Below are 16723 nucleotides of genomic sequence, written 5' to 3'. Positions count from 1 at the left end.
ACTTCTCCTACAAGTAATGATGTTTTACAAAACCTCAAAGTTGGTGCTACATTACATTTTTCTGTTACATGAGACTGAACATCAAGCAAATAAACATGGCTACATTTTACAGTAACCACCTCCCTAGATTATATCTTTGTTCCACCACTGTATGTGGACCCTGTGTTTAGCATTTGGTTTTGATCTCACTAAGGAAATGACTCTCGTCAAGCTTTCCTTGAGTGTTCTGAGTTCAAAGCACATGGCAATGCACATAAAGGAATCTACCAATTGTCTTCTGATTCTGCTAACACATCCTACCTTTTCCGAAATCTCAAGCACCGGCTGTGCTTAGTCTCGGTGACACTAGGCTCATTGGTTAATTGTTTAGGTGGTGGATTGGTTAGAGATAGTTTCTCCATTGCGTTTATGAACTTTCGCAGGTGTTTAATGTACTCAGGGTACGTCTCCAGGTTGCAATGCCCTCCTCCTTTCACCCATAACGGATCATACTTCTCCTTGGCCAGCTCCCACAATCGCTTTCCGTGAGACAAATCCACTATATCATCCTTTGTTCCCTGAAGTTCAACCACACAATCAATCAGCACGTATCAACATAATGAAATGAAGACAGAATCTACAGTTGATTAATAAAGAGTACATACATGTATGACAAGAACTTTGGAGTTGACATGGCGAATCTTGTCTATGTTCTGCAATATAAATGAGATCATGAGATCTAACCAGAGTATATAATATATATAGACTCCAACAAGACACATCCTTTGTGTGTTTTAGACTTACCTTGAAAATATCGAACCAGAGTGTCATTTTGACAGGATACAAGACTCTAATGCCAGAGAGAATGGCGCTGTGAAGAACAACTCCTCTCAGCCTCTTCAACCTTGAAGCCATGTGCAGCGTTGGCCCACTTCCTACAGACTGTCCATACAGTATCAGCTCCTCTTGCTTGATCCCATAATCGCTTCTCAAGCAGTTGTACACTGCCTCAATGTCGTAATATGTGTTGAACTCAGACGGCTATACCACCAAAAAAAAACAAAATTTAAATCAGAAAAAAGCAAATAAAAATATGAAAATTAAATAAAGCTTTTGAAATTTAACTGATTTCTCTTTTTTTTTTTTACCTTTCCTGTTGAAGCTCCATAGCCTGAATAGTCATAACTGTTTCAAAAAATAATCTAATTAAAAATGTAAGAAACTAATAACAAAAAAGTTTTGAGATTTTTGTGATAATTATTTAGTATTTACCTCATGATGTTGACGCGAAGATGAGCACGCAGCTCGATGAAGAGCTCAACCATTTGGCCAAGATCAGCTGCGTTGCCATGAGAATAGAGAAGAGTGAATCTAGCAAAAGGGTGTCTCCAAAACGTGGCAACAACTTTATTACCGGACTTGGTGGTGAGCTGATGGACTTCCATGTTCATGTCTGGAGAGACTCCGGATAAGACCAGCTTCCCGGTCTCCTCGTCCTTCGATACTCCGTATGTTGCCGGATCAGGCGGGAAGAAGGCGAACTTGGCCGCCACATTTGATGTCACATTACCCATTTAATCAAAATCCCACAAGGAGAAGCTTTCAATGAAGAGAAGGAGAAAAAGCACAAACACAAAGCCTCCTTCTCTCTATGTCTAAAAATAAAATAAAACTTTGTTTTTTGGTTGTTGTTGTTTTTAGTGGGTTTGTTTGTGTTAAAACTTCTAGAGGGAGAGGTAAAATGGAGGGAAGAAAATGGAGAGAAGGTTAGGTGGTGGAGGAGAGAAGGATAGGAACCGATCTTGGCGGGGGAAAGAAGAAGAAGAAGAAGATGATGAGTTGCATATGAAACCTAACTTCTTATAGACACCTCTTCGTTTTCTGTTAAAGTTGTGTTAATTATTAACTATGCATTTAATCTTAGGATTTAACTAATTAGGCTATTATAAATTCAAAGGAGAAATAGTTTTGACGTAAGCATTTTCTAACATATGTTCATCTCTTTAGCCTATTGTAAATCAAATATTTAAGTACAAGTTGCATCTTCTGTTGTGTGTTTGTCATTACCAATTTTGGTCGTAGGCTATAAATCTTGTTTCGTATTAACTAAGAAGTTAGCTTATGTTCATCTGTGATTAGTAAGTATTGTAAACGAAAATGTTTAAAATACCTTGTGTTTTGTTTGAATAATCTGTTCATTTGATTATAATCAAATTTAATGTTGATATATCTGGTCATTTTAGTTAGGCCTCTTTCGCATTGAATTTTTTAGTCAAATACATTGAACTATATATCAACTAAAACTCGACATGTTTATTTCATTGATTCTACTTGTGCTTGGAAATTAGATTTACCCCTTTTTAATGATCATATTTTTGTTTTCTGACGAGTTTTTTTAACAAATGTTACACATGTTTATTTTATTTACACATAAGATTGAAGGGCTATGATTTGGTCAAAGGCTGCAAGTTAAAGGCCTTTAATGGAATTGCTGTCAGAGACTCAGACATTCCTCTATATTTTTTTTGTTTCTTCTCTTCCTAGATCTCTATCTTTAATCACTACTGTTTTTCTCTTTTCATTTTGTCACGTTTTCAGTTTACAATTTCTTTGTCCCAGTATTTTTGTTTTGTTTTAAGTGCAATAAAAACAAAATAACAAAGGAGACATTTCCAGTTTGGACAACTCAATTTCTGACAATATTCTGTGTGCTTTGGAGTTTGTCAGCTTCAGATTTTGACCAACAAATTACGAGAGAAAATGGTGTAATGATACAAATAAATTACACAAAATGATGAGGTTATAACTTATAATTGGGCAATGGCCCTTGAACCCCGCCATATTGAATGGGGAAGTTCGAGGTATATCAGTTAACTCTCTCTTGCATTCCTCATAGATAACTTTTTTACTGCAAAGGAATCTCACTCGTCCGATTAAGAGGTCTAGTGAAGCAATGTAAATATGCTAACCTAGTAAAAAAAGTAGAATGCTAGCTAGTGATAGGTAGTGCATTTAATCATTAGTTTTGAATAACATGTAGTAAGATCTATGAAACATATCTAATAAGTATGGCTTGGTTTAAAAATTACCCCATCCGTTCCCGAAAATAAAATGTTTTAGATTTCTTACTTGTACCACAAATATAGATTTTATATATGTTTAAAGTATTTTTTTATACTTTTAAGAAACATTAAATGAAAATATTTGAATTGATTAAATTTCATTGGTGAAAAATTATTAGAAAGTATGTAATAAAGTAAAAGAAAAAATAAATTATAAACATTTATTGAATTCTTAATAAACGTGAATGTTTTAGAAAATTTTATTTTCGGAAACAGAGTGAATATATTTTTGATGAGATCGCTAGTTTTAGATACATCATACATCATGTTTATAGACTTCTAATAGATTTTGATCTAGAGACGTTGTGTCACTTGTGAGCTGTGTATGACCTTCAAGGCTTCAACCACATGATTAAAACCATCTAATGATTTTAAATAATTTACTTTGGATACTGCTTTAGTTTTTTTTGTCAATCAAAACCTTACACATTCGCATGGTCATCTTTCGAAACATTGTGCTTGGACCAAAAGAGAAAGAAAAAAGTGTTTTGGGTCAACAAAGGCATGAGAGTTTTGTGTGGAAGTTTGAGCTCTTAAAAACTTAATCCTATCATCAAATCAACCATCCAAAAAAGCCAAAGGCAAGTCAAAAGGTGACAAGACTTATAATTCTTTCACAACTTTTGTAATTTGTATCTTAAATCATTGGATATATATGTCCTACCAAAAAGATAATCATAAAATTTGAGAACTTAAGCATATTGAAGATAATATTACAACTTCACAAGTATGCATAAAGCCAAAGCCCAAAGGGATTCTTTTGTAGGTTTGTTTATTGTGTACATGACAACGTACTGTTGGGAGAGCCCACAGACTTCTCTCAATTTTTTCACCGACAATTCAGCAAAAAAAAAGAATCAAGATGACAAAAATAGCCTATCTTATGTGTGTATCTGAAATTTAATGAAGCTGAAGAATGGTTTGTGTCATAGCAACAGAGTACTTAAGAGGAGGGTTTTAATGGTGGATACTACTACTTAATGACGTTTCATCTCCTGGAAAATGTTGGAAACTCTCGGAGACAGTCTTGGAAGGAACTTGAACAGCTGCACAAGAGAAAGAGATAATGAGCAAAGAAGAAGAAACAAAAGGAGATACACAGAATGCAAAATAGAGGACACAAAAGGAGAAGAGAAGATACCCATAGCTTAACACAAGCGTCAATAACAACGGGGACGAGGCAGATGAAAATGGTTATAGTAGATTGCTCAACTTCAAGACCATAATGTTCCATTATTATTTCTAACAATGTCTCCCATCCAGATTCAGAATGGTACCTACACAAAGAAACATTAAGTTAACTGTAACATCTTTAACTTTAACATTTGTTATGATCTTCCTTAATGCAATGATTAAGACAGTTACCCCAAGAATATGTCGGTGATAAGGATGATGAGAAATGCTTTTCCCGTGTCTGAAATGTTGTTTATGATCTTGTATCCCGTAAATTTCAACAAGGCTACCTGAAAACATGTTAACACAATGGTCTTAACAGCTACTAGCTTGAAATGAAACTTAAAATGTCATAACAAAGACTTACTCTACCCTGATTGGCGTACAAAAGAACAAACAGTGAGATCCCAAACACCATATCAGACCATATGTTGGCAAATGCTTTCCGGTTCTCTAATCTCCACTCCTCTCGCAGCTCCAAGCTGTTGAAAGAAACCAAAGGATACTAAATGAACTATCTTTGCATAACATATCAAGATGAGAGTTTTCAACACTCAAACATCAAAACTGTGGCGTAAGTTTGTTGTGTCTCTTACGCTTTACCACGCAACTCCCACCATAAGTCATCATCAGAAAGAGGAGGAGTTTTGCCAATCTCCACTTCAAGACGGTACCTAGCTTTTTCTCTATTCAGTTCCTTTACCATCTCTAGCTTTTGGCTTCGTCTCACATCAAGCGTCTGGGCAGCAAGTGGTACAGTCTTTACATATCTGTAAGTAAATAAGGCACATGCTAAACAATCAAACTAGGAACAAACACAAAGTAAATGAAGAAATAAAGATATCACCTGTCTAAAAAGGGCATGAGTAGATAATCATGAGCTAGAAAGTCTAATGCCCATGGTATGAGGATCAACACAGCCAAAAACTTTGCCTGCAAAGAGTTACAATGAGCATTGACAACACAAGTAACAAGAAGCATATGTTATAATTGCAAGATGTAAGAACATAACTCACAGATTTTGAAGATGCATAACGAAACACACGGTCTTCGTATAGAATATCTTCCTCCTCTACTCCTAAAACCATATCCCTCACCATTTTAACCAACCCTCTCTCCGGAACACTCAACTCATCAAGCTCTGATCTTTCTTCACTTCCCTCGTCTCCTCGGCTCCAAGACTCGACTAAACTGTCATCTGAATCCACAATCCAATCCTCCCACTTCTTGCTCACATCCCCAACGCTATTATCACCAATCTCCTCCTGACCTTCCCGTAGCTCCACGATGGCCTCTGCTCGTCTCTTCCAAGTCTCGAATTTCTCTTCATCAGACATCTCATCATCCTTCTCAAGCTCATCCGTCTCGTCAACGATCTCGTCGTCTCTCAAACCAAGCCAGTTCCCATCATCGTCAAAGAAAAACCTCTGCCACCAGCTTCTTCTCCTCTTGTTATTACCCGTGTGACTATCTTCCTTCTCCGCACTGGGAACGAATCTCCAAAGCTTCTTCCTTCTCTTACCCCGCAACGAAATCGACTGAAAGCGATTATAACCAAGAGAGATTGGAGATGATGAAGCAAGAACTGAGTGTTGGCTAGTGAACGATAAGCAGTTGCATAAGACCAAAGACGAGCTCATCAAGGACATGAATCAAACCCAACATTGTTTGAACTGTAATCTAAGTTAGCAAAACAGAATCTTCAACGAAACCCATCATAGTTCTTTGTGAAAGTCGACAACTTTACAATCCTTAAGCACAGAACTCAGTGAAGAACCTCCGAACAGATAAGAAACAGAGGTTTTCCGAGAAAGTTACCGAAATAGAGAAGCAGATGGCAGGACCAAACGATAGATAAAGCCACTCTCTTTTCTTTGTTATCGTCTTCTTAACACGTAATATATCTCTTATCCACAAGATTGCTCTTTCGTTTCAAATATATAAATAAAAAAATTATTTTTAAGTCAAAATTGTAATTACTCTTTTCTTATTGGCTAGAAACTGAATTTTCAGACAAAAGCAAGTTTCAACTAACATCAGTGTTATGGAGTCACTTCATCGAGTAGAAACACTACTCTCTGGGCTCCATCATTGCCCTCGTACGAGCGCCAACAGAAACAGAGTATTCAGATCCGTGAAGGTCTTCAGCAACCCAAGAAAGTAAAGTCTCGATATTTTTTTCTTTGAGGCATTTTCACGAACACCTTAAGTGCAATCACCATCAATTTTATAAAAACCCTTTTTTCTGTCAGGTGTCAGTGTTTTGATCTACACGACAAGTTGGTTCCGTACAAGAAAGCTTGGACATGGCAGAAACGCATCGTCGAACAGAAAAAGACACTGATTGATAGAAACCAAGACTGTCCTGACACTGTGATTTTATTACAACACGATCCTGTTTACACAATGGGGACTGGCAGCTCAGAGGATTATCTCAATTTCGACGTAAAGGATGCTCCTTTCGATGTGTATCGAACTGAGCGTGGTGGTGAAGTCACTTACCATGGTCCTGGTCAGGTAACTAATGTCAAGTTTCTTTGTTGTCCTATGAGTTCTTCAAGCTAATGAATGTGATTGTTGAACAATGTAGCTAGTTATGTATCCTATAATCAATCTTCGGAATCACGAGATGGATCTTCATTGGTACCTCAGGACACTTGAAGAGGTTGTCATTAATGTTCTTTCCTCTGCTTTCTCTATCAAAGCTTCACGTGTTGATGGTTTAACTGGAGTTTGGGTTGGTATGTCTTGAAACACGCAACATTGTCTTTTAGACTGTTGTTTTGTATTTTGATCTTGTTTTTGGTTTGCTAATGTTGTGTAGGCAACCAAAAAGTGGCGGCCATTGGTATTCGTGTGTCGAAATGGATAACGTACCATGGACTGGCTCTTAATGTTACTACTGATCTAACACCGTTTAGTTCGATAGTTCCGTGTGGGATTAGAGATAGACAAGTTGGGAGCATAAAGGGTTTGCTTGGAGATGAAGAACATGGAGAGGTTGGTGATTTGAGGTTGATAGATATTGCTCATGAGTCTTTGCTTAAGGAGTTCTCTGAAGTTTTCCAGCTTCAAATCGAAAAGGAGACAGTTGCAGATCCTTATATTTTGTAAGCTGAGCCTTTCAAACGTTTGGAGTGAGAAAAGTCTTGCAATCTCTGTAACAATGTTGTAACGTTTTTAACATAAAGATCTTGTCCCGAGAAAAAGGTTTATTGGCAGTTGTGACATCATCTGCTTTTTGTAGATTTTTGTGTGAGATTACTTCTCTTTTGCACTGTTTGTGAGATGGCTTGAAAGGAAGTGTTTGAATGCAGGATTCATGAAATCCCAGGCAATGAAACTGCTCACACAAGTGTTAAAATGAATGATAGAAACTCAGATACATGGAAGATGGCAGTAGTTTAGAAAAGTTATAGTTCAAAATACCTTACTACAAAACCAAGTTTGGTGAATTAAAAGGATAGCCACAATATCTAGAAGCCAGAGATTTTTGGTTGATATTTCTTTTATGCATACCTGTCTTTATGCAGCTTACTGTTTGCTGAAGGAGATCAGTGTGCTATGTATGACGATCAATTATCATCAACGGTCTCATTGTGGAGCCATCCAGGTAATAGTAGAAGATTCTTCAACTGAAATACAAGATTATGCTTTAGTGCCTTGAGCAATGAAGTTCATAACTGCACAATAATGATTATAAGATTCTAGTTAATGTTTCTAACCTTTGAAAATTTGCAGGCTATGTTACCTTTTTTTCTTGGCTCTTTCCTCTTTAACAGTTTGAATAGTTCTTTCCCTTTCAGTGTTGTTAGGCTTGGTTCCTCGGATCACAAGAATACAAGAAGTAGCTCAGGTTCAAGGACTAGCTTCCACTTGAGGTATCTTTTTAACGCTCACAAGACTTGGATCAAATGTCAGTCTGCATTAATGCTTTTACAGATTATCTGGCTGACACATGGAATAAAACTGAAACTCTTATCTAGCCTTTGGACTGATCTCATAATATCTCCAGAAATTGCGGTGGTTCTTACTCGTGTCTCAACTTCTGGAAAGAAACGGACATCTGACTTGTAACAAACCAGTAGGTTCTTCCCCTTCTACTTTCTTTTTTGCGGTGTCTCTCTTTAAAAAAACGTATGCTTGACAGATACCTTGTCAGATACCCGCGGATAAAACTCTCTAAGGACTCTGCTATCCTGTCACAACAGCAGCTTCTTCGATGCCACGTGCTGTTGACAAATATGGCGTGCCTCTTCACTCCATCTCCACCTGCTCCATAGCTCAACACAAATGTTCTTATACTTTACAGTTCCTACAGTCCTTATACTTGTGCATAAAGCTGTTAAACACTAGTCTGAGAAAATCTGCTTCTGTTTAGGGATATGATGCCACCCTCTACTCCTAAATCTCCTTTACTCGAAGAAGCTCATGAAGATGGAAGATTTAAATGCTATAGGGGTGTCAGAAAGAGGTCTTGGGGCAAGTGGGTGTCTGAAATCAGAGTTCCAAGGACTGCAAGACGGATATGGCTAGGTTCATATGATGATCCAGAGAAGGCAGCTCGAGCCTATGATGCTGCTTTGTTCTGCATTAGAGGCGAGAAGGGAGTTTTCAATTTTCCCACTAGTGAAAAGCCTCAGCTTCCTGAAGGTTCTGTCAGGCCTCTCTCCAAGCTTGATATACAGACAATAGCAACAAACCATGCTTCATCAGTTGTGTCTGTGCCTTCCGCTACCACACCAATCCCGGCAACAGATCAGGTTTCTGCATCCCCGGATGTAGCTGTTTCTACTGAGATTATGGAGATGGCTGACGAACATTATCTCCCAGTGGATGCAAGTGTAGAATCAATATTCTCAGTAGAAGACTTGCAGCTGGACAATTTCCTCATGATGGACATTGACTGGATAGACGATCTAGTCTGATGGTTAGTCACTTTTAGCTTTAATATGGTTTAACTATTAGCTACCTCTGTCCCTCTAGCTACTTATTTGTGAGTATATACTTGCATCCTTGTCTTTAAACTTGTTTTGTTTAGCATGCAGATGCAGTTTGTTTTTCTTTTGCCTGTCTGTACTTCTTTTTTTCTCTGTCTTCCAAGATGTTAGCATGAATGAAATGATTAGGAGTTGGCGTCCACGCTTAATCTTCTGTTGTATGTATGCCATCACAGTTAAGTTACATATAAACTCAACTACATGTCAACCGAAAATTATAAATACATAACCTCAAACACACACAAATACAAAGACAATGTCTTAAATTCAAAGCGAAAACTCAGAAGTTACAACTTATAGTCTTACCTTTTTTTACTACTAGTACGTTTTTCACAAGATTGTCAAATTTATTCACCGTTACTAGTTACTACATTCTGTTTGAGTCACCATGTCAAACGAGGAAAAAGTGGTTCAATATCTGAAGAAGAAGGTGAAGCATCAATACCAAAGGCTGGAGCAGTCACGCCAACGCTCCAAGAATCATCTCCCTTGTTTATCATATTTCTAACTTCTTCTTCTTCTTCCTCCTCTTCATCTTCTTCATCAATGTGAATATGCACCTTGGAATCCTCAGGAGTAGTACATATCCTCTCCAACTCCGTAAAAACTTCCCTCATATTTGGACGTTTCTTTCCCTTCGAGCTCAAGCACTTCAGCGCCAGATTTGCAACTGCTGTTACTTGTTCTGGTTTGCAATCATCTTTTATCCGAGCATCCATAATATCAGAAAGTCTCCTCTCTTTCATTGCAACCTTGAAATGCTCTGCCAAGCTTATTATTTCTTGAGTGTTTTGTAACATTACAACAGGTTTATCTCCAGTAATAAGTTCGGCTAGGATGACTCCAAAGCTGTAAACATCGCTCTTATCTGTATACTGGCTGGACCGGTAATACTCTGGATCCACATACCCAACCGTACCTGATACAACCGTTGTCCAATGAGTTTGATCTATGGTTATTGACCTTGATGTTCCGAAATCAGCCACCTTGGCTCGGTACTTCTCGTCTAATAGTATGTTTGCTGACTTGATATCTCGGTGATAAATGGGAGAAGTTGCAAAAGAATGAAGATAAGAAAGAGCTCCTGCAACATCCACAGCAACGCGTAGACGCATTCCCCAAATCATAGCGTAATCATCAGACTCTTCATGAATATGCTTGAAAAGGTTTCCGTTAATGATGAACTCGTAAACCAGCATAGGAACTTCTGTCTCAAGACAACAACCCAAGAGTTTGACTACATGTCTATGGTTGATCTGGGAGAGAATCACCACCTCGTTGATGAACTCTTGTAGTTTATCTTCATCGATAACTTTGGATTTCTTGACTGCAACGGTCCTACCATCTAGGAGCATACCTTTGTACACAGTGCCTTGACCTCCATGTCCAAGAACTCTGTTCTCGCTGAAGTTTTCAGTGGCTTTCTTTAGCTCTCTGGAGCGAAAGATTCTTGTCGTTTCAACATTGCCTTCTCTTGTGTTCAACTTTTGTTGCAACAGTAGTCCCCCATTACGTTTAAAGAACTTCTTCTTCCTCTTTTCCATCCTTTTCTTTATTAGAAACTTTCTCAACCACCAAACTCCACCAACTAAGGCTAAGGCACCAAAAGCTGCACTCACCCCTACGAACCAACCGCACACAAATGTATTTAAAAATATACAATATTTGTTACTAAAAATATATTCTATATCCTTCTATAGTTGATCCATCAATTTGCTTATAAAATCTTTTAAGTTTTGAGACTCAGGCTTGGGGAAAACTCACCTAATACTATTGCTTTGGTTTTATCAGCACTGCATTGAAAGCTCCCAATGGTATTCTCACAAGTGCCTCCTTTTCCACATATTTCGGGTATAGTTTTACATTCGTCAATGTCTGAATCGTGACGTTATAATCAAATGATGACAACAAAGAACAATCTATAAACATCAATAAATGATTTATAAAAACTCAATCCACAAAATATTTACTGACCTTCACATCCTTTCTTATCGTATGGGTTGCCCTTGTAACCTTTGTTACACTCACAATTTGCATAAATTATCCCAGATATGGTGCTCTTTCCGCACGTACAATTTGTCTCAGAGTAAGTGGTTGAATCTTTTCCTAACTGGCAGTTCAAGGACTTGAGGAACGAAGTCTTATTCGTCTGGATCACCCATCCTAGAGTAACCGTGGCATATCTCTTATGAAATAGCTCTTGTGGTTTAGTGCTATTGGACAAATCGTAGACTTCATCCGTCAAGAACGCAACTCTACAACTTGCCGAGTTCTCATCATTACTCGTTATATTGATACCAACAACTTGTTGAGGCTCGCTTAGTCCAACCCGACAACATCCGTTACCATCACATTCTATTTCTTTTGCATCTTCTTCGGTACACTCCCCGTCGTTGTAAATATCCGGAAAAAGGTCGACAAAGCACTCCGTTTTCTTGAGAAAAGGGATGTTGTTGATCATATGAGAGTCTCTTCTCGTGTTGCAGTTCAACTCGCACACCACCGTGTTGGGTTTTATTTGTGTCAACGACACTCTGCTGTTGCAACCAACCGCGACGAGGCTGTTTTGGTCGTCAATAAAAAAAGGGCTACCGGTCAAGTTCATTATTAGTTCTTCTCCGGTCTTGTTTCCATCGTTGGGACATCCTGTTGATATTGTCGGAATTTTGACACGAACTGAACCGTACCGTCTAGAAGTCTCCAACAAACCATTCCTATAATCTGTTCTTGGATTAGGAAGAGTGATACTCACAACATCGAGATCAAATGATGAAAGGACAGGGACGAGCTTTCTTGAAGTAGGGGTCTCTTTGCATTCAATTTTGTAATGTTCGTCCAGATAGCAATCTTTTCCGATTCCGAAAGGGAAAGGGATCGCGATACCTCCACAATCATGCAAGCAATCTGAAGCAGCGAGACATGCGGTATAAAGGATTGTCAGCTTGAAGAGAATCAAGAAGAGAGAATAGTTTGTATTTTTGTAGCTCATCGTATTTTCTCTACTACTTCTTTAGCATATGGCCTTGGTGAATGGAGACCGAGGATAAACTTCATCCCACTAATGGTCTTCTTCATCTTTGAATATTTTATTGCTACATCTCATTGTTTTTCCTTGCTTAAGATCAATAATATGTCGGGAAGCTTTACTTTTGGTTTTAATATGGTGTAAATAGCTTAAAACTTAAAGTGGTGATCACCGCTTTTTGTTTTTCCTTTTGCAAATAATAAAGAATGTTCATGCACCATAAAGGATGAATATTTTGCTTTTATAGTCTCAATGCACCACATGCATTTTCTTTGTTGCAAAAGTCACGTTCATATAAAACCCAAAAGTAAGCTTTCCGACACATTATTGATCTTAAGCAAGAAAAACAATGATCTAGCAATAAAATATTCAAAATATGAAGAAGACCATTAGTGATGATCATTTACTTTTGCATAGAAGGAAATGATCGCTGTGAAGCCATTAGTGCCTAAAGGATGAATATTTTGCTTTTATAGTCTCAATGCTTCATCGTGGAGTTGTTCCGACACCAATAGCTTCAGCTTATTGCCGAGCTCAAAGTTTGGGGGAGAAGAGAATGATTTTGCCATTGTATGAAGGCTAAGAAATCTCATAAAACATACAATATAATGTTCATTAGGCCGTGGGTGCTTGCTGTTATTTCTGTTGATCTCCAAGTTTACGCGGGAAGAGAAAGAACTTGCCATTATAACGAACTTTACTATCGTAGTACATTACGTAGAAAATTTGAACTCATGAAAAGGTAAACAACAAGCACCCATGGCCTAATGGATAAGGCGCTTGACTTCTAATCAAGCGATTGTGGGTTCGAGTCCCACTGGGTGTGTTTGCTAACTTTGTAAAAACAATTTTGGTCCTTTTCTTCTGTCGGTAACTACTTTTCTCTTTAACTTTTTATAAACTGAATTTATGTCGCATACTATCTTTTCAGGAATAGTTGGACCAAATCACAAAGTTGTTATAACAACAGGTACGACAATTTTAGGAACATTACTGTCAAGTGTCAATGCAGAAAAGTTAAAGATTGATGATACTAATTAATCTTTTTTAAAGATAAGGTGGAAGATATTTTCTAGAAATGGGAGAGATTGTGTGTGTATGGATGCGAGTATTCGTTCAGGTAATTCTCCAGCCATGAATTACAGTTTTGATTCTGGTCTTTATACAACAACAAAAAAAAAAGTGTTTTGGTGGGGTAAATATTACGATTCCAATGTCGTAAACGGTGATTGTTATACGCTTTTGGGGTTTAAACTTTTGGATTTGGATCATATTCAATATTAATACTATAAACTGCATGTGCAGGATACTTGTTTTATTAAACTCTATTTCGTAACTAAAGCACTTTAAAGTTAATAAACTTTCCACTAAATGAAGCTTAACGCCAAATTAGTGTTCTGAACGATGAAAAAACAAACAGAGATAACAATAAAAAAATCATCAAGACAGATCACTAGTCGAGGGAACTTTATCCTGTCTCCACTGTCTGCTTTAGCAAGAAGAAGATCAAATTTTCTTTTTGAGTTGAGGAACATGATGAGCTGCAAAAATAAAACTTGCTCTCGTTTCTCGATTGTCTTTAAGCTATTCTTCTTGCTGATCCTTTATTCTGCTGCTTCAAGCTCTTGTCCAACTTAATGTGGAGGAATCCAGATCCCATACCCTTTTGGAATTGGAAGTAATTGCTACCTGGAGAAGTCTTACGAGATCAAATGTCGGAGTACCACTTCTTCAAGAAAACAGGCCCCTTTCCTTTCTCTAAATAGCCAAGAAGTAGAAGTTGTGAAAATCTCTCTTCCGTCTGAAGGAAGTTATTATACTTTTTTTGCTTCTTATGTCTATAGGTTAGATCGGTTAGTTCCGTCTCTATCCTTTGGTTTAGTTCGTGTGAAAATTCCAATAACTTCCGCAAGAGAAGCGAGTCTATAGAATCAATTATAATGAACTTGACCAGTAGCCCTTTTTTTATTGACGATGTAAACAGCCTCATAGCGGTTGGTTGCAACGCCAAAGTGTCGCTGACGCATGTAAAGCCGAACATGGTTGGATGTGATTTGATTTGCAATACGAGCAAAGACCATCCTAGCAAGACCATCCCTTTTCTCGACAAAACCGGGTGCTCAAGCAACAGTCTGTCATATAAGTATGCGGATTGTACAGAAAACAAAATAGAAGAAGAAGAACCAGAATGCGATGGTAATGGATGTTGTCAGGTTAGGCTAACTAACGAGCCTCAACAAACTATTGGCATCATGATAGAGAGAGCAATGGTGGAAACTCGACAACAACAACAACAACAACAACAAGAGAAGAACATTGTAGAGTGGCCTTCATGACGGATGAAGTCTACACTTTGTCCAATGCGACAAGACCAACACAGTTACTTGGTAAGGGATATGCTACCCTTACTCTAGGATGGGTGATACAAACAAAGAATCATTCATTCCTGAGTTCCTTGCCCTGCGACAACAGAAAAGAGTACCGACGTAATACTTCCTCGACTAAATCCCAAATGAAGCGACAAAACCACCATTTCTAATATTAGTTATGCACATTGTGGTTGCACACAGGAAACGCATATACACCGGACGGATGCAAAGGTCAGTGCATATGCTCCTTCCTTAGTCTCTCCTTTTCTTCTTTTTTTTTGTATGTGCAAATGCATCCTTTTGAATTTACAAATCATCTCTTGATTCCAAACTTTCATGATCTTTGATATCCAGACGTTGATGAATGCAAAATCACACCCCCAATATGTGGAGAAGGAGAAGGATACACTTGTGTCAATACTCAAGGAAGATTCCGCTGCGTGGCAGATAAGAAAAAAGCAATACTCATAGGTAAAATAAAATCACTGAGTTTTTCTTCAGATGCAAAATTTAAAGCCTTGATAAGCAAGTATAAATTTATATCATATTGTTGTGCGGTTTTCAGGGGTGGGTGCAGGTTTTGGTGTCTTAGCACTAGTCGGTGGAGTTTGGTGGCTGAGAAAGTTTCTAATAAATAGAAAAATTACAAAGAGAAAGAAAATGTTCTTCCATCGTAATGGGGGCCTACTGTTGCAACAAGAACTAAGCACAAGCGAAGGCAGAGTCGAAAAAACGAGAATCTTCAGCTCCATAGAGTTGGAGAAAGCCACTGAAAACTTTAGCGAAAACAGAGTTCTTGGACAGGGAGGTCAAGGCACTGTGTACAAAGGTATGCTCGTAGATGGTAGAACAGTTGCAGTCAAGAAATCCAAAGTTATAGATGAAGACAAACTACAAGAGTTCATCAACGAGGTTGTGATTCTCTCCCAGATCAACCACAGACACATAGTCAAACTCTTGGGATGCTGTCTTGAGACAGAAGTTCCTATGCTGATTTACGAGTTCATTGTCAACGGAAACCTTTTCCAGCATATTCATGAAGAGTCTGATGACTACGCTATGATTTGGGGAATGCGTCTACGCATTGCTGTGGACGTTGCAGGAGCTCTTTCTTATCTTCATACTTCTGCAAGTTCACCAATTTATCACAGAGATATCAAGTCGACAAACATATTACTAGATGAGAAGTACCGAGCCAAGGTGGCTGATTTTGGAACGTCAAGGTCAATAACCATAGATCAAACTCATTGGACAACGGTTGTTTCAGGTACGGTTGGGTATCTAGATCCAGAGTATTACCAGTCCAGCCAATATACAGAAAAGAGTGATGTTTACAGCTTTGGAGTCGTCCTAGCTGAACTTGTTACTGGAGAAAGGCCTGTCATCAAAATACAAAACACTCAAGAAACAAGAAGCTTGGCTGAGCATTTCAGGGCTGCAATAAAAGAGAAGAGACTTTCTGATATTATGGATGCTCGAATAAAAAAAAACTTTCTGACTCTAGTCCATTATTTTAACACCCTGAAATGCTCAGCCAATGTAAGCATGAGAGAGACGCGAGCACTCCCAGGCACGTTGCTCTAGAAAAGTTCCTATCCGGTTGACTTTTGCACTTGCAACCTTTACCCAGCGGTTACTTTCCTGTTTTGGTCTAAATCTTCTGAAAAGTCCCTCTGTTTTTTCAAATTGTTCCCCGACTTGGCTTTACCCGCCAGGTGCTTGACTCCTCTGGTTCTTTATCCCCCGGGTTCTTCCCCCGACCCGGGTCGGAGGGACCACCTCCGCCTTTCCTTCCCGCCGGAAGCCTCCCCGGAAGTATCATGACGAACCCCGACAATCTCGTAACTCCTCACCGCTTCTCTGCCGCTGCAAGAAGTGAGTCTTAGCTGCTACCGCTGGACTGCAACAAGCTCTTCAACCTTCTGAAACTGTATCCCTTCCATCCTGTGGCTACGGAGGTTTTTCCACATCTCGTCTTAACAACACGCTCCACATCTCGCTCTCTAAACCTTCAGACAGACAGATTTGCAACTTTGCTAATATACCCTCTGGACA

At 38.4% G+C, this 16723-nt stretch overlaps 5 protein-coding genes, 1 non-coding gene and 1 pseudogene across 6 annotated transcripts; 4 read left to right on the top strand and 3 right to left on the bottom strand.

Annotated features, from left to right (window-relative positions):
- Window positions 1-2: 2 nt before the first annotated feature.
- Window positions 3-1553, bottom strand: LOC103852170 (alpha/beta hydrolase domain-containing protein 17B). Its single transcript, XM_009129083.3, has 5 exons — window positions 1252-1553; window positions 1128-1164; window positions 784-1020; window positions 645-692; window positions 3-557 (listed from the first exon to the last, which is right to left on the bottom strand). Exons 1-5 carry the CDS (start codon window positions 1551-1553, stop codon window positions 297-299), a joined length of 885 nt encoding a protein of 294 aa, XP_009127331.1. The 3' UTR covers window positions 3-296.
- A 2223-nt stretch (window positions 1554-3776) lies between these two features.
- LOC103852137 (chloroplast envelope membrane protein) lies at window positions 3777-6181 on the bottom strand. Its single transcript, XM_009129044.3, has 7 exons — window positions 5291-6181; window positions 5122-5207; window positions 4871-5044; window positions 4642-4756; window positions 4467-4564; window positions 4243-4378; window positions 3777-4147 (listed from the first exon to the last, which is right to left on the bottom strand). The coding sequence occupies exons 1-7, from the start codon at window positions 5921-5923 to the stop codon at window positions 4079-4081; spliced, it is 1311 nt and encodes a 436-aa protein (XP_009127292.1). The 5' UTR covers window positions 5924-6181; the 3' UTR covers window positions 3777-4078.
- Window positions 6182-6318: 137 nt separating this feature from the next.
- Window positions 6319-7556, top strand: LOC103852129 (octanoyltransferase LIP2p, chloroplastic). The gene is made up of 4 exons (XM_009129031.3): window positions 6319-6434; window positions 6527-6791; window positions 6865-7015; window positions 7099-7556. Exons 1-4 carry the CDS (start codon window positions 6319-6321, stop codon window positions 7386-7388), a joined length of 822 nt encoding a protein of 273 aa, XP_009127279.1. The 3' UTR covers window positions 7389-7556.
- Window positions 7557-7790: 234 nt separating this feature from the next.
- On the top strand, window positions 7791-9414 carry LOC103852120 (ethylene-responsive transcription factor ERF015). Its single transcript, XM_033279956.1, has one exon. It carries the CDS (start codon window positions 8660-8662, stop codon window positions 9200-9202), a length of 543 nt encoding a protein of 180 aa, XP_033135847.1. The 5' UTR covers window positions 7791-8659; the 3' UTR covers window positions 9203-9414.
- Window positions 9415-9476: 62 nt separating this feature from the next.
- Window positions 9477-12824, bottom strand: LOC103852110 (wall-associated receptor kinase-like 18). Its single transcript, XM_009129007.3, has 3 exons — window positions 11249-12824; window positions 11039-11149; window positions 9477-10895 (listed from the first exon to the last, which is right to left on the bottom strand). Exons 1-3 carry the CDS (start codon window positions 12261-12263, stop codon window positions 9658-9660), a joined length of 2364 nt encoding a protein of 787 aa, XP_009127255.1. The 5' UTR covers window positions 12264-12824; the 3' UTR covers window positions 9477-9657.
- An 18-nt stretch (window positions 12825-12842) lies between these two features.
- On the top strand, window positions 12843-16311 carry LOC103852101 (annotated as a pseudogene).
- On the top strand, window positions 13053-13125 carry TRNAR-UCU. The gene has a single exon. It is a non-coding gene; the product is annotated as a tRNA-Arg (tRNA).
- Window positions 16312-16723: the final 412 nt, after the last annotated feature.

This window comes from Brassica rapa, chromosome A01 (genome assembly GCF_000309985.2).
Source record: "Brassica rapa cultivar Chiifu-401-42 chromosome A01, CAAS_Brap_v3.01, whole genome shotgun sequence".
Classification (NCBI taxonomy): domain Eukaryota; kingdom Viridiplantae; phylum Streptophyta; class Magnoliopsida; order Brassicales; family Brassicaceae; genus Brassica; species Brassica rapa.
The sequence above is the reverse complement of the archived record's forward strand: the minus strand, read 5'-3'. Positions and strand labels throughout refer to the sequence as shown.